Source organism: Erinaceus europaeus, chromosome 2 (assembly GCF_950295315.1).
Source record: "Erinaceus europaeus chromosome 2, mEriEur2.1, whole genome shotgun sequence".
NCBI lineage: Eukaryota > Metazoa > Chordata > Mammalia > Eulipotyphla > Erinaceidae > Erinaceus > Erinaceus europaeus.
In genome coordinates this window covers 53,952,982-53,975,596 of record NC_080163.1, presented here as the reverse complement: position 1 = coordinate 53,975,596, position 22,615 = coordinate 53,952,982, and the positions used below count along the sequence as shown (strand labels likewise).

Sequence of the window (22,615 nt, the reverse complement as noted above, 5' to 3'; positions counted from 1 at the left end):
CATGCCATCATACTCTCATATGGTGTTGGAGTTAGAATCTGGATCATCTACATGATAACGCCAGTGCTCCACCCAGTGAGTTCATTCTCCTGCCCTCTGCACCTTTAGTTTTGTTTTCAGAAAGCACATGTGGCTGAAAGGAAGACATAAAAAAAAAAAAAAAGAGAGAGAGAGAATCCTTTGCAAATCCCCTTGTGCAAAAATCCCCTTGTCACCAGCCATCCTGTAATCCCAGTTTGTCTCTTCTTCACATCTTCTGTTTGAGTTACTTAGCACTGTGAACCCCTGCCAGACTTCTATGATTTAAATCTCCAGGAACACTGTATGCAGGTAATCCAAGCTGAAGCATTTGCTAGCTTGTCTTGTTCTGATAACCTTTCAACCCTCTTTTCCTTTGACCAGGCTGTCCCATTTTTAATCCTTGATTTCTAAGGATTTCTAAGGTCACAAGAGAGCTCAGCATCCCCATCTTTATCTTGGCAGAATTTATGTAGATGTTTTTCTAAGGCCAGGCTAGAAATAGGACAGGAGAGAGAAGTGCAGTATAAGTTTTAAAGGGATAGTCATGAATACTTTTTCCTCCTGTCTTATACCATTTTGCCCTCTTGAAATTTCTTAGGTGGCAAGGACTTAAAGTTGTAGTTTTCAGAGCCCTTGCCCTGCCCTGCTATACCCCACAGGCCATTTTTACACACATAATCTAACTACCCTTTAACATACCATCAGGTGTTATTAATGCCAGAGAACATTTGCCAACCCAAGGATACCCAGTTTTGCTTTGAGCATCTTATTCTGTTAGGAAATCTAACAATAGTAATGCTAGCCTTAGCATGGGAATATGAATACTTACATTTATATTGTTGTAGTATTAATGTAATAGCATTGTCTGATGTAATGTTAATATACCACATAAATACTCATCAAAATCAATATTGTTGTACCTACCCTACCATGTATTGAGAGATAGCTTACCAGGTAGGGCATAAGTGGCCTAGATTTGAGCCACAGACTTAGTGCCGTGGAATGAGGGAAGCTCTAGTGTTATGTCTTTCTCATGATATCTCTCTCTCTCTCTCTCTCTCTCTCTCTCTATATATATATATATATATATATATATATATATATATATATATCTGAAGGAAAAGATGACCTGTGAGTGGTGAAATCACATCTGAACAAGACCCTGGGTCTATAAAAACAAAACAATCTCCCATGTGGACTAAATGTTTTTCCAAAGTGCTTTTACTAAGTCAGTCCTCACAATAATTAAGAGAATCTCTGATCCTAGTTTACAAATGAGGAACTGAGGCTACAGAAAGTAAAACCTCTTATTAAAAGTCTCTAAACCAAAAAGTTCTGATTCTGACCTATACTCTGGTCCTACCACAGCTGACTCTAACCAGCCTTCTTATAACTCACTTTTTTTTTATTTATTCTCTTTTTGTTGCATTGTTGTAGTGATTATAGTTGCTGTTATTGATGCTGTCGTATAGGACAGAGAGAAATGGAGAAAGGAGGGAAAGATAGAAAGGGGGAGAGAAAGATAGACAACTGCATACCTGCTTCACTGCCTGTGAAGCTACTCCCCTGCAGGTGGGGAGCCAGGAACTCGAACTGGGAACCTTATACTGGTCTTTGCGCTTTGCGACATGTGCGCTTAACTTACAGTGCTATCGCCCGACTCCCTATAACTCACTTCTTTACTCAAGTAAAGACTTTTTTCTATATGAAAAATTAAAAAGGGGGGTGCAGGTGGTGGCAGACCTGGTTGAGCACACATGTTACAATGTGTAAGGACCCAGGTTTGAGCCCCCACTCCCCACCTGCAGGGGGAAAGCTTTTCAAGTGGTGAAGCAGTGCTGCAGGTCTCTCTGTCTGTCACCCCCTTCCCTCTCGGTTTCTGACTGTCTCTATCCAATAAATAAATAAAGATAATAAAAAAATCAAAAGACTTTTCCTCTTTTTTGTCACCTGAAAATCACCTGAAACAAATACACCTAAAGCACAGAGCTGATGAGGAGGCTAAGTGTCCAGATACATGGAAAACCTTTCTAAATTTGCCTGACTCCATAAATGCTAGTAGCTATATGGTCCAGCTGAAATGTGTTGCCATAAGACATTTCCATTCACCAAAACTGATTTTTTTCCTTAATTTTTAAATATTTATTTATTTATTTATTTTCCCTTTTGTTGCCCTTGTTGTTTAACATTGTTGTGGTTATTGATGTCCTTGTTGGTGGATAGGACAGAGAGAAATGGAGAGAGGAGGGGAAGACAGAGAGGGGGAGAGAAAGACAGACACCTGCAGATCTGCTTCACTGCCTGTGAAGCGACTCTCCTGCAGGTGGAGATCGGGGGCTCAAACTGGGATCCTTACACTGGTCCTTGAGCTTTGTACCATGTGCGCTTAACCCGCTGCGCCACCACCGGACTCCCAAACTGATTATTTTGTCTGCTAAATTACCCTTTTTAATTTCAAACATTGTTACTATAGATTTCTTCTTCTCTTCTTCCTTCTCCTCCCATCCCCCTCCTCCTCCTCCTTCTTCTTTTTTCCTATATAATCTGATAGGACAGAGAGAAATTGAGAGGGGAGAGAAAAATAAATACCTGCTTCAGCAGCTACAGGTGAGGAGTGAGGGCTTGAACCCAGGTCCTTGCACAGGTCTTTGCATAGTACTATGTGCACTGAACTGAGTGTGCCACCACCCAGTCCCTGTTTTCTTCTTCTTTTTAAAATATTCATTCACTTACTTTAATGAGAGAGGTACAGAGAAAGGTAAAGAGGGAGAGAGGAAAGGAACAAGAAAGAGAGGGACAGAGAGATCAGTCCACTACTCATCTCTGGCTATAGAGGTGCTAGGGATTGAACCTGGGATTTCAAAACCTCAAACATGAAAGGCTTTATATGCTGTCTCCATAGTGCTGTTACTATAGTTTCCACTGTTACTCAGGAATAATGTCTGTAGGATAATACACTTGATTTTCATTAATAATTAAACTCTACTTCCTTAAGTGCTGCAATCTGAACTGCAGATAATTTTTAGGGGAATTTTGTCCACAACATTTTGTTGGTTCTTTTTCTCCTCAGATGTCAGTCATATATTTTATATTTCTTTCAGAGTAAAACACTTTTTCAAAACTTAACTAGAAAGGCATACCTAGAAATCCTGTCAAAAGATACCCGTTTCCATGACAACCAAAATAATGGGCCATAAAAATGTCAATTATAATTCATTGTCTTTGGAAAGCTAGTGTTTGTTTGTATGTCATTTTGCCTTTGGGCTGGAATAAATTTTCCACATTCCTTTATTTTTACTATTTTACTTTGAATTGATCTGTAGACTACATATGAAAAATTAGTGTTTATAATTTACAGGAAATGACATAATCAGAAAGTGTTATAATCCATTGCAGTTGCGGAAAATTTGATATAAAATTTTTCGAATTGCATTTCTCCTTGTATCCAATAAATTACCTTAAAATTTATAGTAATTTACAGTTCAGAGTAGGTACCCATGCATTACTTAATTTAATCCTAAAAATAACCCTTTGTAAATGTTTCTAAGTGTAGTCAGATTATCAGGATAAAGCAACTTTCCAAGCAACAGCAGATGGTGAAATTGAAATGCAGACTTGGAATTTCCTCTCTACTATCCTTTTTTTTTATCTTTTTTTTTTAATTGTTCTAGAAAGAACTGCTAAAATTTCCCATAGTAACATATTCTGTGCAGCCATCAGGGTCAGGATACTGTTCAGATGCCTAATGTTAGTATATCCTGCTAAAATCCCTATCATTTCTATATTAAAGCAAGACTTTTCCAAGGTCCTATAAGGAAGTTAACTAAATGAAAACTAAGACCCTCCTATTAAAAAATAACCTGGGACTGGAGGAGATAGCATAATTGTTATGCAAAGAGACTCATGCTGATGTTCCAAAGTCTCAGGTTTACTCCCCTCTATACCACCTTAAGCCAGAGTGATGGGGAGTTCTGATAAGTAATAATAATAATAATGATGATGATGAAATAAATTAATTAAAATACCTTTATTTTAAAAGAGTAAAAAAAATAAAAATAAAAACCAAGACTTCCAGTAAAGGACAAGAGAGTAAAGAATTTAGCCTTTATGGACAGGAAATCTTTGTGAAGTTACTCATCTTTACAGCTGTGTGAGAGCAGCTACAAGCAATATGAGAATGAATGGGCAAGACTGTGTTCCGGTAAAACTTTATCACCAAAATAAGGGCAGGGGAGATTTAGTACATGAGCAATAGTTTGTCTAGCAGTGGCTTAGAAGAATCCAAATGAGTCTATTCTAGGGAAAGAAAAAAAGGAAAATTTTAGATTGTCTTTATTTAAATGCAGAGCATAAATATCAAGGAGAAGACAAATGTTTCTTGTTTGTTTGCATGTGGAAAGTCTTGCTTATATCAAGCAGGAATGGATGGGAGATGCTTTGAGAAACCCATACAAGCCTGTATTCTGTAAATGATGTAATTCCATTTTTAATTTGATATTTTTATGTATTGATTTGTAATTGTATATATAAATATTTGAGGAGGTTGCTGTCACACCTCCATGTGTGTTTGTGCCTTAGTGAATACACCATCAAAGCTCTAGAGAAAGGATTTATAATTCTTGTTTCTTGCCAGATGGTCATCCAGACAAACACATTGGCATGTGTTCTTTAATTCCACATACATAGTTTTTGGCTTCTTATTATGTGTTGTGCTGGCAACTGTTGTGTAGACAGGGAGGAGAAACAAGTTTTATTGGCAGCCTTCTAGAAGTTTTCAGTCTGAGGTAGGGATAAAAAAGGAGTCAAGGGGGAGTCGGGCTGTAGCGCAGCGGGTTAAGCGCAGGTGGCGCAAAGCACAAGGACCGGCATAAGGATCCCGGTTCGAACCCTGGCTCCCCACCTGCAGGGGAGTCGCTTCACAGGTGGTGAAGCAGGTCTGCAGGTGTCTATCTTTCTCTCCTCCTCTCTGTCTTCCCCTCCTCTCTCCATTTCTCTCTGTCCTATCCAACAACGACAACAACAATAATAACTACAACAATAAAACAACAAGGGCAACAAAAGGGAATACATAAATAAAGTAAATATTAAAAAAAAAAGAAGTCAAGGACAGACAAGTATGAATAGAAAGAAAGGAAGGAAGGAAGAAAAACTGTGGGATGGATGAATAGGGGGTATGTATAAAGATGACTGAAAAGATAAAGGCAGGAGAAAAGAACTTTGTCTTTGGCAACCAGCAGTCCTGCTGATGTGGTCGAAGGAAGTGCCATCTGTTTGGATCTTGAGGAATAAAAGGATCCCAGGGAATCCACTAGAGAAGGACACACCACAAAGAGGAAACTGTAGGCACATTGGTACAGAGATGAGGTACATGTGAGGAGAATAACCTAGCCCCTTGTGCCTGGAGATGCAGCATGAGAAACAGAAGGGAGAGCTGTCCAGTCAAATCTGAATACCTGAAAAGCAAAACAAAAGTGTTAGGATTCCATCCCATGCCATAGAGAATGACACAAACATCAGAGCAGAGCTGGGCTTTATTTACTAAGATAATATCACTGACAGTGAAATGAACTCCCAAGAGCCCTCAAATAATGTTGTCTAGTGAAAAATACAATTAAGAACACATCTCCAGTTATAGATGTGATTTTAAATTTCTTTTTAACCATGATTTTTAAACACTAAATAAAATGTTATCATTAGTTGTATATTTTAAGAATATCTACAGTATTCTAATTCCAACATGCCATTGTCATCAAAGTTATTCATGAGATATCCTATACTCTATCTCATGCCAGGTCATCAAAATCTGGTATGTGTTTTATACTTAGACTGTCTCAGTTCATATTTTCAGTATTGCTAGTGCTCCATGTGGCGCATAGCCACCAAATTGGACAGCACTGCTCTAGGGCAGATGAGATAATAAGCTTCCAGAAAGGGACTTCAGCCTAAGGAGGTGAGAGTAGAGGCAATAATAGTCACTTTGAGATTGTCTGACTACTTGTTTTGCCAAGATTCCTTGTGCCGTATATTCTTTTAGAATAACTATGAGAACAATTGCTGTATCTTTGATATAAAATATTCTTAAAATGTCATATGGACCTAGAAAATACTGTTTGACTAAAGGAAGGTAAGATTTGAAGGTAAGTGAAATCTCAGTCTCTTGACATTATAATTATAGTGATTTCAATGAGAAGTGTGAATCTTAACATTTTCAAGCTGGGAAGGCTTTTTATGAAACTCTTCCAATTTTAGAAATGACAGCGACCGCAAATCACTCAACTAAATATTACTCCCAGAATTGTTCAATTCTTCCCTTTTTTTAGGCTATGGGGGCTGGGAGAAAACATGTGCACACACATGAGATAAATGGAAAGAAACAAAGGCAAGCAGCCAGCAGCAGAGCTGGGGTGGGGAAGGCAAGCACAATAGTATAGGGGTTGAGAGGCTGGAAAAGCTAGATTCTTGGCTTACTCTGCTGAATAAGAGACAGGCTTATAGCACATTAGGGAATTTCCATTGCTAATAAGAAAAGAAAAAGACATATTATTGTTGGAAATGCAACAAAATAGATCTTCCAAAGCCAGAATATCTGAAAGATTTTTTTTAAAGGGAAATATTAAAAGATTACTTATTGCTGGTTGAGGGAGGATGCAAAGATGGATACAGAGGGAGAGGGCTTGGGGGATAGTTCAGTGGTAGCATACAATATTTGCATGTGGATTTGCATGTGGGAAGTCCCCATGTTCAACTCATAGTATTACCAGTAGCCCCAGAGTTAAGCAGTGCTCTGGTGGAAAAAAAAAAATCAAGAGTGAGGGAGGGAGGCAAGTAAAAAGAAACCTATAGAGCTTGCAGAATAACATCACCCACTAAGCTCCCTGTAGAGAGTGGGAACTCAAGGGGCCAGGTGGTAGCGTGCCTGGTTGAGCGCATGTTACAATACACAGGGATCCAGGTTTGAGCCCCCAGTTCCCACCTGCAGGGGGAACGCTTTGCAAGTGGTGAAGCAGTGTTGCAGGTGTCTTTCTGTCTCTCCCTCTCTGTCACCCCCTTCCCTCTTGATTTCTGGTTGTCTATATCCAGTAAATAAAATAAAGATAATAAAAAGAATTTAAAAAATAAATTTATTAAAAAAATAGAGTGAGCCCAAAGAACTTTTTGGATGGTGCCTGTGTGTGTGTGTATGTGTGTGTGTGTGTGTGTGTGTGTGTGTGTGTGTGAGAGAGAGAGAGAGAGAGAGAGAGAGAGAGAGAGGAGTTTAGGGATGGGACTAAGTTACCACAGTAAAAAAGGTAAGCTTGAGGCTTTATCAACTGTCTTCATTCTTTACCTTCCCTCCTCACACTAGCAAACCCTCAGGGCATCCACATTTAATTTTTTTGGATCTAACTAGGGACATGTCTAGAAAGATCTCCAGAAGCCCAGGGAGATAGTTCAATGACAGAGCACAAGACTAACATTCCTTAGGCCTCAGACTCCACCCCCAGCACCATACATTTCAGCACTGGTCTCTCTTGAGGATGTTCTCTCATAAAGTAAATATATTATTTGTTTATTTTTACTTGTTATGTTTTCAGTAGAGACTGGGGAAAGTTTACAGGGAAGGGGAGAGTAGGAGGGGGAAAGAAAGAAAAATACCTACAGCACTGCTTTGCATCTTGTGGACCTTCCCTTCTGCAGATGGAGACTTGAACCAGGGTCCTGGAACATACTAACGTGCATTCAACAAGGTCTGCCACTGCCTGGCTCCTGTAAATAAGTTTGTTTTAATGTAAACAACTCTCTAAGTAATCTATCTCAAACAACTCTTCTCCATGATGAAGGCCATTATAGCATGTCTTGCTAATCTGTACCATTCACCTGGGGAGTTGTTAAAATGTACATTCTGATTTGTAAGAATCTGGGCTGGAGCCCTATTTCTGAAAAACTCCTAGCAATACACATGTGCTTGTCTACAGACCACACATAGAAAAGTAAGTTCCCAGAACATCCAATATTTGTCTGAACAAAGTACTGTACGCATCTTTGAGTATGTTCTTTTTGCATTTTCTATTCCCAGCTTTAAAGCCTGCAGTTCCCTTTCCTCAGAAACTCACTGTGGCTTGGAATTTGAAAAGAGAGGTGGAATTAAGAGATCACAAGGGCCTAAGCTGCAAATCCTGCCTCAGAGCCACCTTTCCTTTGAGGCTTATCACTTTTCATCCTTTTGCTTTTCTGCCTTTAGGTATCGAAGCTTGAAAGAGAGAAAACTCAAGAAACAAAGAGGATCCGTGAGCTGGAGCAACGCAAGCACACGGTCCTGGTGACAGAACTCAAAGTCAAGCTCCATGAGGAGAAAATGAAGGAGCTGCAGGCTGTGAGGGAGAATCTCATCAAACAGCATGAGCAAGAGATGTCAAGGACGGTGAAGGTGCGGGATGGGGAGATCCAGAGGCTCAAGTCAGCTCTCTGTGCTCTCCGAGATGGCAGCAGTGACAAAGTAAGGACAGTGCTCACCATTGAGGCCCGGGAGGAGGCCCGGAAACTGTTTGATGCAGAGCGCCTTAAGCTCTTACAGGAAATTTCGGACTTGAAAACTGCCAAGAAGCAGGTGGATGAGGCTCTAAGCAATATGATCCAAGCGGACAAAATCAAGGCCGGGGACCTTAGGAGTGAACATCAGTCCCACCAGGAAGCCATCTCCAAGATCAAATGGGAGTCAGAGCGGGATATCCGGAGGCTGGTTAGTAACCCAAAGCAGTAAAGCAGCACAGAACCATTCTTTCCAGGTTTCAGAACTCAAGAGGCTTGCTTTTTCCAGATATTTTTATGAGTGTACTTTAAACAGTGCCCATCTTTTGTTTAATTGTCTATTCCAAATTCAATACAGATCACTAATTAGATAGACAAACAGATAGATAGATAGATATGCACTGGCCAAATGTGGAGTTGTAAAATGAATGTTACTAGACTTTTACAAGAATAGGGGAAGTTTTTGTAACTTTCATGATGTTTGAAATGACAGGCACTGGGAACATTCTGAATGATTCACTTGTCTGCTATCCAGGAATATGTCTGAAAGCAAGAAATAGGCCTATAAAATACCATAGTGATTTAAAAAATTAGATCTTTTCTTTTTCTTCAACTTCTTTTTTCATTATAATCTTTGATTGGATGTCATGTATCAGGGGTTTGGTTATGATTATCAAACCCTAAGATTTGCTTCCACCACTTCAGAATTGGGCCTTTCTTAATCAGAAAGTGTCATCAGAAGTTACGTACGTCTTTAACGGTGCTTAAAAACAAAACAAATGGGAGTCGGGCTGTAGCGCAGCGGGTTAAGCGCAGGTGGCGCAAAGCACAAGGACCGGCATAAGGATCCCGGTTCGAACCCCAGCTCCCCACCTGCAGGGGAGTTGCTTCACAGGCGGTGAAGCAGGTCTGCAGGTGTCTATCTTTCTCTCCTCCTCTCTGTCTTCCCCTCCTCTCTCCATTTCTCTCTGTCCTATCCAACAACAACAACAACAATAATAACTACAACAATAAAAACAACAAGGGCAACAAAAGGGAATAAATAAATAAAATAAATATTTAAAAAAAATATATAATTGTTGTGTGAAAGTTATGATGTTATGAGCTTTTAATGTCCAGTTATTTTAGAAGCAATATTATATGCATATATACTCAGAATGTTGAGCATTGGTTTATAAAATTTGCCATCACCTATAAGAATGTACTCTAAGTTATTTAAAACCATGGTTCTTAGAAAAAAAATAGCTTTTTTTGTGCCTGTCAAAGCTAAAGTTATTTTCTGAGAACTCTATGTTCCTTGTCTACTTATCTCTAGAATTTCAATTTAAGTAGGTTTTCAGTTTTAAAAATAGTTAACAGGATATTTTATTAAAAAATTAAACGTGTGTTTTACTGTGTACTTCAATATGATTTGGCCATAAAATCTTGCATTTGCCACACTATCAATTGCAATTCATCCTATTGCTTTGGTTGGTAATAAAGGCCAAATACAGTGCAGAAGGATTAAACTCTGCCTTGTCCTTGGTCTTTGAAATGACAGTGGCTGGTGAAGAAAAAAAAATCAGAATTGTGAATGCTGAAGTCAGCAGGTAGGTAAATGAATAGATAGCTTTACATTAAATGTTTTTTGTTTGGTTTTCAGTGCAAAATGTATTAGTGTATTCACTTGTTTCCTGGCATTTCCCATTATTTATTTTCACAAGCACATTACTGACATTAACATGAAATCTTTTCTTTGATAATAGTGTAAAAAAATCTAAGCAATCCGATGAATGGTTCAGAAATTGAATGCAAACTAAATAATGTGGGAAACTTTTTCAACTCTACAACTGCACTTGTTTTCATGTTTCTTTCTTTTTATATTAACCATGTCTTACACCCCCACCCCGAAATTGGAATTGTCTGTCCACAAAATTTCTCTAGGGAATTCAGATATGCATCCTTTTCTCATTTGAGAGTATGAACTTTGGAATTTTTGGTATTTAGCAATCAACATGCATGATTATAAACAGTATACAAAAGAGCCTCCTTAACATTAATCAGTAGATATCTCACAGAAAACCTGAACTTCTAAAAAGTTTATTAATAATCTTAGAATAAAGATAGCATAGTATCTAATGGATTATACTATAGAGTTAGAACTTTGAATTAAAACTCAAACCACATGTCTGTGATGAAATTTGTAACCCTTAGTTTCACCTGTAGAATGGTGATAATATAAGTTAAATAATAGTATTGTTATCAACTAAGAAAAAACATTGAAACCTGAGTATTAGGCCTTGTGGCTATAGTAAAACATTAGTAGACAACAGTTATTATTATTATATAGGCAATTATATGGAGTATTTTCTCAACAAGTTTAGTTGGGTGGTATATGTCAAAATCAACTAAGAACATACAGATATGGCACTATGATAAACTGTAAGTAATGTGACCCGTGAAGTAGTGAAGTGGATGGCACTGGACTCTGAAGTTTGAGTTCCCGAGTCCAGTAATCAGCATTGTGTGTGCCAGAGTGATGCTCTGGTTCTCTTTCTACCTTATTAATAAGTACATAAGAGTTATTTACTTATTTTAAGTAAACTGGACATAAGTTGTATGATAGATCTGATAAATGTGCTACTTAGCTAAGAATAACAATGGGCTGAAGTCATAAACAAAGAAGCACTGAAAACAGTGTTTTTATCCCTAAATGACTAGGATGATGATTACTCACCAGGTTACCAAGTAATATCACAATATCATGCCGTAAAATTATATGTTGTGATTTGGAAGCAACCTCTTACAGATCACATATGTCCAAGGAAACTGTAGATTTATACAAAATGATTTGTTACCTGGATAATGAGACATCTTTATAAAGAGAATAATATGCTGCTGTCTTCCCTATCTTCATCTTGAGGAGTTAGACAGAATAAAATGAAATGAGGAGAAAACGAACACCCAGTGGACGTGCTCTCTTCAGAAATGTCTTATATTACTAGACTAGTCCTAATCCAAGAATGGCAAAGTATAGAATACTGATAATTTTTATCAGATATCTGTGGCTCTTAGTGAAGAAATAAGATTTATGAAATCATTCCCAGTGTTAGCAGAAATAAATGTTGTGTTCAGTATATCCCTAAGGTATATACAAGAAGAAATTATAATCGGTATGGTATGTCCTATATACTTTGCCTTGTCCCAATCATAACTTCCTAATATTTGATAATAAGAACTGTCTGCTCTGGAATAAAAAGAGAAAAATAATTTGGATCTTTGAAAGAGGAGGCAGGAGGAATCTGTTCCAAATTCATCATGTGAATGTAAATGCAGTTGCTTGGCAAACTGCTTGTTTACTAGAAAGCCTGCAGCATCTGCCATTGGGGGTGACTTATTCTTAGTGGCTATTTACATTTCAACAAGTATCAAAGGCCATTCCCTGCCAACAGTTGGCAACAACAAAATTGTCCTAGGAAACATTATAATAGAATACAATTTTTTTTCCTAGGCACTTTAAAACTTTTATTGGGTTGTTCATGGTTTACAGTACAGTCTTTAACACATAGGCACAATGTCTCATCTTCTGGTACATTTTAAAGGCAGCCTTTTTTTTTTTTTTTTGCCTCCAGGGTTATAACTGGGGCTCCATGCCAGCACTAGGAATCTTCTTCTGAAAAGCTAATTTTCCCATTTTGTTGCCCTTGTTGTGGTTGTTATTGTTGTTATAGCTGCTGTTGTTGGATAGGACAGAGAGAAATTGAGAGAGGGGGGAAGACAGAGAAGAGGAGAGACAGACACCTGCAGACCTGCTTCACTGCTTGTGAAGCAAACCCCCACTGCATGTGGGGAGCTGGGGGCTTGAACTGGGAGCCTTACACCGGTCCTTGCACTGTGCCATATGCACTTAACCGCTGCGCTACTGCCCAGACCCCAAGGCAGCCTTTTCTTTATCCAGCCAGCTCAGACCATTTCAAATGGTAGCTTCTACAACTGCTATACTAAAGAGGAATGAAAATTGGTCTTTTGGCAGCTAATTAGCTGAAGGTAATTCTTCATTTACACAATATTGCCTTGTTTTACTCATGGATTCATTTATTATCCTTATGACTTTTATCAATCAGCAGATAAATGTTAACTCATGCCATTGTAAAAATGTCTGCCTTTATAGCTTTGGTAAGTAAATTGTTCTGGCTATCATTTATTTTAGATGGATGAAATCAAAGCCAAGGACAGGATCATCTTTTCCCTGGAAAAAGAGCTGGAGACCCAAACAGGCTATGTACAGAAACTCCAACTGCAAAAGGAGGCTTTGGATGAGCAGCTATTTTTGGTCAAGGAGGCTGAATGTAACATGAGCAGTCCTAAACGAGAAATTCCAGGAAGAGCAGGAGATGGCTCTGAACACTGCAGCAGTCCTGTAAGTCTATTCAAGTTGAAGTTGAGAACTTAAGAGTCATCTTTTATTTAGCTCCCAAGTTCTACTTTATACTTAAGCTCCTCTTTTGTTTACTATAAAGAAATCGTTTCTACCAGCTACTATAAAACAACTAGTATCAAGGGAATGGTGTTTTCTAAATTGGTAGACAACAAAGTGGTCTTTACTGCATTAGCAGATCACAAGAGAATTACAGAACTCAGTAAATCATTGATAGAGATACCTATACACATATACTCTATCATAAGAATAAGCTAGATGCAAGTGCTTTGCCTCATATCATTACTGATAATTTCCCCTCTCATCAACAAGTAGGTTGGTAAACATGGTTATCATCTACTGGGGTCAAGAGGTGTAGACATTTTATAATCATTGTCTATGAGCTTTTAGTCTGATTGAATTTGCCATTTATTTTCCTGGACTTTCGTCAACTAGTTGAATTTGCATTTTGGAAGTACAGAAGTGAAAGAAACTAAAAACAGTGTTTTTATTCCTAAACTAATAGCTCAGTGATTCCTCACCAAGTTACCAAGTAATAATCACAAAGTCATGCCCTAACATTTTATGTTTTGATTTGGAAAAAATAACTCACAGTTTACATGTGTTCAAGGAAACTGTATATTTATATAAAGTTATTTGCTGTTTAGATAAGGAGATACCTGCATAAAGAGAATAATATGAGGCTTTTATAGAAATGCAGTGGTAGAAATAAACATACATATAGATTTTTTTCATATCTTATACCTTTCAAATTATTATACTACTAAAAATGTAGAAATGTATTATTTAAGCACAGAGATGTGTTCTAAAGTAGCACTTAAAACCAGGTAATGAATAATTAGTGAACTGGTGGGCCAGGTGGTAGTGTACCTAGTTGAGTACACATATTACAGGGTTCAAGGTCCTGGCCCCCATCTGCAGTAGACAAGCTTCACAAATGGTGGCACAGTACTGCAGATGTCTCTCCACACCCAATCTGCCTTCTATCAAAAAAAGAAAAAAGTCAGTGAATTGATACTCAGGGTGAGAGAGAGAAAGAGAAAGAGAGAGAGAGAGAGAGAGAGTGTGTGTGTGTGTGTGTCTGTGTGTGTCTGTGTGTGTTTGTGTGTGTGTTTTGGGTTAGATTGCTCAAGTTGGACCAAACAGATGTCAGTTTTAGGGTTATGACTAACCTGTAGTATAGCCTACTTGTGCAGAGAATGGAACTTAGAATGTGAACTTAGGCAAATTATTTCACTGTTTTAAATGTCCTCATTATAAAATATTTAAGTAAGGGGCCAGGCTGTGGCACACCGGGTTAACGCATATAGTATGAAGCATGAGGATTGGCTCTAGGATCCTAGTTTGAAACCCCGGCTCCCCCATGCAGGGGGCTCGCTTTACAAGCAGTGAAGCAGGTCTGCAGATGTCTATATTTTACACCCCCTCTTTGTCTTCCCTTTCTCTCTCAATTTCTCTCTGTCCTTTACAATAACAGCAGCAGCAACAACAGTGGAAAAAAGATGGCTGTCAGAAGTAATGGATTTGTAGTGCAGGCGCCGAGCCCCAGCAATAATCGTGGAGGAAAACAAACAAATATATATAATTGTGTAACTCTATTATGCTGGCCTAAGTGGGAAACAACACATAAAATATTAAGATTAATGTCTGGCACATTGCCTTCTTGACACCTAAGACAATCCTTTACCTTTTCATTCAATACATATTAGTTATTGATATTAACTACAAAACCTTGAATAAGTTATAATCTCCCTGAATCTTTTTTTAAATATTTATTTATTTTATTTATTTATTCCCTTTTGTTGCCCTTGTTGTTTTATTGTTGTAATTATTATTATTGTTGTTGGATAGGACAGAGAGAAATGGAGAGAGGAGGGGAAGACATAGAGGAGGAGAGAAAGCTAGACACCTGCAGACCTGCTTCACCACCTGTGAAGCGACTCCCCTGCAGGTGGGGAGCCGGGGTTCGAACCGGGATCCTTATGCCGGTCCTTGTGCTTTGCGCCACCTGCGCTTAACCCGCTGCGCTACAGCCTGACTCCCCTCCCTGAATCTTAATGGTTCTGCTAAATCCTCTAAGACATCGTGAATCTGGGGCCATAATGTATGTGAAGCTGCTTTGTTCACACTACAGTGCTATTAAAATGTAAGGCAATTATGGAAGTACAAGTATATTATAATAATGACCCTATAAACTCTTGAGCATAGAATTAAGCCATGACTGCAATGCATAAAGTCATCCATGGCAATTATGCCCGTGAAGAAGCCATTTGTTCTTGGAAAATTATATCAACAAAGACTATCCTAGAATCTACTACCTTTTAAGCAAGAAGGCAATTCACAAGCCTTACTCTGACCTCTTTCTCCAGGAATATGCAGAAATTTACAAAGATCCACCCCACATCCCACTCTAGCCTGTCTTTGGCTAACTAGACTCATAAGACATCTTTTTAAACTGTGGAAAGCAATGTGTAGATATGACATAAGATATATTCCTTGAACTTGATGTAATCACAACACTACCTTGGTCTCACAACTCACAAATCTAATAAACTGACTGAACCATCTACCACTTTCCCTGCCCCCAGAAGTCAGGGTTCCTGGGATTATCTGCCATTTAGAAATCCTTTGAAGTTTGATCTAGTTTTGGTCTTAAACCTTGCTTATGAGTACTGAGGAGATAGATGAAGGTAAATATTTACTCTTTTCTGAAAGTTTTACTCCCATCTTGTAAACCAGTGAAAGGAACTGAGAGAGCCCAGTTAACAAGCAGTATTCTAAAATGTCATATAAAAGTGTTGCTAAAGAATACCAATTTTAATTTTTATGTGCAGGATTTACGAAGAAATCAAAAGAGAATAGCTGAATTGAATGCCATGATAAGAAAATTAGAAGACAGGAATACCTTACTTGGTGATGAACGAAATGAATTGGTGAGTTCTCAATGGACCTTGACCTTTGGAGTAAGCCTTATGTTATAGAAATATACAAGATGTTTTAAAAATATAACCTAATAGAGTAAATTTCATAAATAATTATAGCATTGATCAATAAACATGCCCAACACATACCTGGAGATAACTCATGGTAGACTCTTTGCTTTATGTGAATTCCCAGTATCAGTTAAGAGAGCAACAGAAACTAAACAAGTGGAATTCCATTCGATGAATGGTGTAATAGTACTTTGGTCTCTAGGGAAGAGGGAGAGAGATACACCTGTAGCAAAGCTTTATCCCTGCAGGTGGGTCGGGGGCTTGAACCTGGGTCCTTGCACATTGTACCGTTTTCACTCAACCAGGTACACCACCACTGGGCCCCATCTGAATTTCCTTTTTTTAAAAAAATACCTGTATTTATTTATCATGTAGACCCAGTCAGAAATCGAGAAGAGAGTGGGTTGATAGAGAGGAAGAGAGACAGATACCTGTGGCACTGCTTCACCACTTGCAAAGCTTTCCCCCTGCAGGTGGGAACTGGTGGCTCCAACCTGGGTCCTTGCACATTGTAGTATGTGTGCTCAGCCAGGCTGGCACCATCACCATCTGCATTTTCTTTACGTATCATTTGCTAATTAAGTTTAAATATTTTAAACATTTGTCATTAAAAAGACAGACCAGGAGAGAGACAAAATTTAAAATAGTCAACCTTGGGTAGAAGAGATCTCTCAGCAGTAGAGCACAGGATATGTATGCCCTATCCTATCACTGGCACTGCCATATGCCAGAGCTGAGCAGTCCTCTGGTCTGTCTCTCTTTCAACATTAAATAAATGCAAGGCTGAGGAAACAGTATAATGGTTGCATGGAAGACTTCATGTCTAAGGCTCTAAAATCCCAGATTAATCCCATCATATGCCGGAGATGAGCAGTCCTCTCTTCCTCTTTCACTGTGTATCTTTCTTTCTGTACCTCTTTCATTAACAAAATAAATAAAATAACAAATATAAATAAAATTAATGAATACATAAGTAAATAACAAAATAAGAGTATAAATCTAATGGAATAATCCATTTGTCTTCATATATACTCAGTATTTAATATCAGTGCATTAGGCACTGAAGCTCAAAATTGAGAATTAAATGAGGCTTTAAATGAAAAATTAATCCAGGTTTGCTTTTGATATAATATACAAATCTTCAAATAACTATTAATATAGAGTTGAAGATTAGTGGCATAAAATCACTGGGAAAACATTTTCAAAGACTGGGTAACTAAATCTACCATTTCCCAAAATGTTAGATTCCAAGAAAAGGAGTCTTTAAATATTTTTTCAGATATTTCTTTTTTCTTTTTTCTTTATTTAATAATGATCAACAAGATTGTGTACAATTCCACACAATTACCACCTCCAGAGTTTTGTATCTTATACCCTCCATTGAAAGCTTCCCTAGTTTTTATCCCTCTGGGAGTACAGAAAAACATTCTTTATGGGGTGCAGAAGATAATCTCCTTTGGTACCACCTCCCCAAATTTATTTTAAATTCATACTCAATAGTATGAAAAGAATGAACTATGCTTGAGAATTTTGACATCACTAAATAAATGAGAGAGGTTGAAGGAACTGGAGGGGGGTAACTTAAAAATTACCCTAAAACAATATTCATAGACTTACATCAGTGATTCTCAGAAGGGGTAATGCTACAAATATCTGCAGACACTTTCGATTATCACTTTTGGATGTCACTAGCATCGAGTGGGCAGATGCCAAGGCTGCTGTTAACCTTTAAATGTAAAGGAAAGCCCCTCATAACTAAAAAAATTATCTGGTCCAAAGTACCTAGAGGGCAAAGGTTGAAAAACTCTCCTTTAGACAAACCAGAGTATGTATAGTCACTTTAATTATGAGTGGGTACCAATACAACTGTGCTCTACATAAGTTCAGTGAGAGTGATATATTCTTAAAAAATATCAATAGGGAGTCTAGCCGTAGCGCAGTGGGTTAAGCGCACCTGGTGTGAAGTGCAAGGACAGGCATAAGGATCCTGGTTCGAGCCCCGAGCTCCCCACCTGCAGGGGAGTCACTTCACAGGCAGTGAAGCAGGTCTACAGGTGTCTATCTTTGTCTCCCCTTCTCCGTCTTCCTCTCCACTTCTCTCTGTCTGGTATAACACCAACGACAACAATAATAACTACAACAATAAAACAAGGGCAACAAAAGGGAACAAATGAATAAATATTTAAAAATATATATCCATAGCACTAGACCATTAAGATATACTTTTCCCTCAGTAAGTTTTCTTAAAATAAACAGTTTGGGGCTGGGGAGATAACATAATGGTTATGCAAAATCTTACATGCCTGAGGCTCCGAGGTCCCAGGTTCATCCCCCAGCACCACCATAAGCCAGAGCTGAGCAGTGCTCTTTGTCTTTCTCTCAGTATCTATCTCATTAAAATAAAATAAACAAACTATATTTTTAAAAATAATATAATTGACAGCTTTAATGTGTTTCTGGAGACTTTCTGATGGGATGGTTGGGCTTTAGAGACTATTAGGTTTGAATTGAGGTCTTGTTTGCATAACTTAGTTCTGTGAGGTTCAGGTGGACTGTTTCCTTGCCCTGAGGCAATGAATAGTCATTCTAGGCCCAGAAAGAGGTTACATGCAGCTTGGGTGTGGGGCTGAGCTCCCATGAGGGTGACTGACCTGAAGGCACCAGGAGTGGAATTACTTTTCCAGAGCATTCCCCCAAATCAGAATCTCAGTAGCTATCTACTTTAAAATAGATTGGCATAAAATTGTGAAGGCAAAGAACTGAAATGCCAGTGCTAGTTCTTGAAACACACAGAAAAGCAGACAAATGTGACCCTAGATGGGGTACTTCACTCTATCTTGATTAGTCCCTTTCTCCATAGTCCTTCAAATCCAAAAGACAAATTGTAACTTCTGTCTTTCTAGTTAAAACGCGTGCGGGAAACTGAAAAGCAATGTAAACCTCTTCTGGAGAGGAACAAGTGCCTCACCAAGAGAAATGATGAATTGATGGTATCTTTACAGCGTATGGAAGAGAAACTGAAAGCTGTTACCAAGGAAAATTCAGAAATGGTGTGTATCACAGCCTGCAAAATTGCATTTCCTTCTTTACATTACTTCAACAGCCTGATTTACTGTTCTCCCTCATTTTAAAAAATACAAAGCTATTTATGAGAGTTTGAGTTTTCCCTTATGTAAGCAAGGAACCTTCAAGGAGGAATGCAAGAAAAAGTTGCTATCTCTGAATTTTATGTGCTTTTTTGATTTGCAGAACTGTAGGAGTGCTTGCAGGAATCTACACAACTCTCCCCAAACTCCAAAATAGAGAAAGTTTTAATATAGTTCCTGAGCCACAGAAATTTCCTCTCAGGAATTTCACTAACATGCTCCTTATGGAACTGTATATAGTTGGTGCCACTCATTATCTAATATTTTATGTAATAGTTGGGAAATAGATGCCACCAGTTATGCTATTTATAGATAAGCAGTGTATTAATATATTTCTTTTTTTTTTTTAACAAGAGTATTTCTCAGCTCTATCTTATGGTGGTGTGAGGAATTGAACCTAGGACTTTGGAGCCTCAGGCATGAGAGTCTGTTTGCATAACCATTATGCTATCTACCCCACACTGAATGTACTTAACAGACTTAATACCACTATAGAGACATTTAGACATCTTCAATGACTTATGTTACTTGTAGGAGATCACATATTTTCTGACGTTCTCAGTGATTTCAACTCCTTACAACAGACACAATAATTTTTGAGTTTTAGTTGGTCTCTGTGTATAAAAACTGGTGATTTTCACGTTTAGTTTGAGCCACATAAGATTTCTACAGATATTTTATACTGGACACAGAAGTTTGGGATTTTTAAACATCTCCACCTTTTTAATCCAGAGAGAAAAAATAACATCTCATCCACCCTTGAAGAAATTAAAATCTTTGAATGACCTTGACCAAGCTAATGAAGAACAAGAGACAGAGTTTCTAAAACTTCAGGTTATTGAGCAACAGAACATTATTGATGAGCTCACAAGGGTAAGTTTCAGTCAATATATGGCCTCTAAGTTGTCCTCAAACAAGTAACTAGCAAATCAGCATATATTGAAAACACTTCATAATTTTAAATCAGCCTGAGATCATATGATTGGCATGTAAATAGGTTCAGAAGACTTCCAAAAAATGCTTTATATTACTAAAATTTTAATACATTTTGTTAACAAACTTGGTAACACAAGCAGTAGCCTCAAAAGATATTAAGATAGAATTTCCAGTCCCCTAAAACCACCACCTTAAAGTGTGATATAAATTGTACATGTTAATATATATCATGTTAATATATGTTATATGCTATTATATAGTAATAATAACATTTGTTAAAAAAGGATAGAATATCCAAATGCATTGTTATGTTAAGTTACTTAAGTGAGTATATTTTGGAGATTCCTAAATTAAATATTTTACCTACAATAACAGAATCACATGCCCCTTCTTCCCCAATACCTAATTCCATGTCTAGCACATAGTAATGACTTAACACCTGTTAAGTAAGCAACCAAAGCCATGGTTAAATAACAGCTAAAATTGTAGCCCAGCTCTTCTGACTATGACTCTACTATTTACTAAATTAAAGAGAACAGTTATGATTCTCCTGTTCCCCCAGTGAGATCTACTTTGCCAGCAGGGGTAGACTAAGATCTCTGGGTGCTGTTGACTTTTCCTCTCTGCCTCTTTATCTTTATTCTGTGAATGACTTTTTGAGATAATATCTTTTAAGGATCATGCCAAGGTGTAGAATTTTGAAGAATTAGTGATGGGGGGTTCAGAGTAGGGTGAGCAAGATAGTTTAGTGACTGTGAAGGAAGAAGAGTATAAATTCCAGTCTTTCATTATTTATGGTTCACACTTAAAATTTTTTCTTCTGACTTGAATATGGTATAATGTTTGTGTCTTATGAAGAGGTTAATCTAAGTATATGCATTTAAAAGTTTCAGATATATTTAGGTTGCATGACCAAAGTACTTTTACTTATAAAGATAAACCTTAAAAAGGTTAATACCACTGACTTACACCACATTATTTATTAAACAAGCTCTGTGTCCTCATTTCACTTCTACATCTTTAATAATTTATAAGTCTCACAGATTCATCAGTTTAGAAACTTAATTGGCTTTGCACATCCTTAGTTTAAGTTTAGCCTTTCTTATGGAATTTTGAGATGTCTGAGCAGATTCACTGGATTTTCAGGGAGATGAGAGTCACTTTCCCATCCACTGTTGAATTTGTACAGTAAATGAGTAGCAATTTTCAAAGTAATCTCCACTCATAAGTGTGAATCTAGAAAATAACTTTTTATATCTAGGTATTCTTTAAGTTACCACGAGAACTCAAGCAACTATACACACGCACACGCACACGCACACGCACACACACACACACATGCATGTATGAGTTCAGTCAGGCAGACACTCTATTTCCAGCTTAGGAAAATACAGATGAGGGAGTTGGTTGGTAGTGTAGCGGGTTAAGCGCATGTTGCGCAAAGCGCAAAGACCATCGTAAGTATCCCAGTTCTAGTCCCTAGCTCCAGACCTGCAGGGGAGTTGCTTCATAAGCGGCAAAGCAGGTCTGCAGGTGTCTCCCCCTCCACCCCATCTTCCCCTCCTCTCTCCATTTCCCTCTGTCCTATCCAACAATGATGACATCAATAACAACAACGATAATAGCTATAACAATAAAACAACAAGGGCAACAAAAGGAAATAAATATTTTTTTTAAAGTACAGTTGAGAACAGGGATCCAAGGATAATCAAAAGATGACTTTCTGTAGCTGGAGAAGTGACTCAGTAGGTAGAACACATTCTTTGCAGACCTGAGGCATAGGGTGCTCTTATCTTTCTCTGTCTATCATTATATATATATATATATATATATGATAGCTTTCTATATGTTTTTAAGTAATTAGACAAAATAGTATTTTTACATTTTTGTGAAATTAAGTTTATAGTATTAGAGGAAGTAATTTTGAGTCTAGGCGTGAAATTAAGTTTATAATATTAGAGGAAGTAATTTTGAGTCTAGGCAAACTGAAGATTTGTGCCTTGAAAATATGGGTAGTTAGGGGCAGGTGGTGGCACACCTGGTTAAGCGCACACATTAGCAACCTGCAAGAACCCAGGCTCAAGCCCCTGGTCCCCACCTGTGGGGGGAAAGCTTCACAAGTGGTGAAGCAAGGCTGCAGATGTCTCTGTGTCTCTCTCCCTCTCTATTTCCCTTTCCTCTCTCAATTTCTCTCTGTATCCAATAATAAATAAAATGATTTAAAAATAAAATAAGAAAGAATAAAAGAATAAAAAAATAAAAAAGAAAATGTGAGTGATTATATTCTGAGTTGTGTGGGTAAAGACAAAGAACATGGAAGTAATCCTGAGTACAACAGTTATAGTGCTCCTTTCCTATTGCCAGGAAGAAGACTGTCTGCTAACATAGAGACAAAAGACCATCTCCCATCTGCTGAAGATGGCAGAGAACATAGCTTGTTTTGCTTACATATTAACCATTGAACAAATAGTTAGCTGGAACAAGTATTGTTTAGTAAGCAGGAAATAACAGTAAAAACCAGTTTCTCAGAAATGACACAAGTATAACTATAAAACATGTTGATTCTGAGATTTTTTGACTTAAATAAATATGGG

General features: G+C 37.8%; 1 protein-coding gene across 3 annotated transcripts in view; it reads left to right on the top strand.

Annotated features, from left to right (window-relative positions):
- The window catches only part of JAKMIP2 (janus kinase and microtubule interacting protein 2), a 201,066-nt gene that overhangs the window by 138,566 nt on the left and 39,885 nt on the right, over positions 1 to 22,615 (top strand). For all 3 annotated transcript variants that reach the window (XM_007516367.3, XM_007516366.3, XM_060180556.1), the window contains exons 3-7: positions 8,243 to 8,740; positions 12,719 to 12,928; positions 15,781 to 15,879; positions 18,843 to 18,989; positions 19,818 to 19,958. In XM_007516367.3, coding sequence (XP_007516429.1) covers positions 8,243 to 8,740; positions 12,719 to 12,928; positions 15,781 to 15,879; positions 18,843 to 18,989; positions 19,818 to 19,958 — 1,095 coding nt within the window. The remainder of the gene's footprint in view (positions 1 to 8,242; positions 8,741 to 12,718; positions 12,929 to 15,780; positions 15,880 to 18,842; positions 18,990 to 19,817; positions 19,959 to 22,615) is intronic.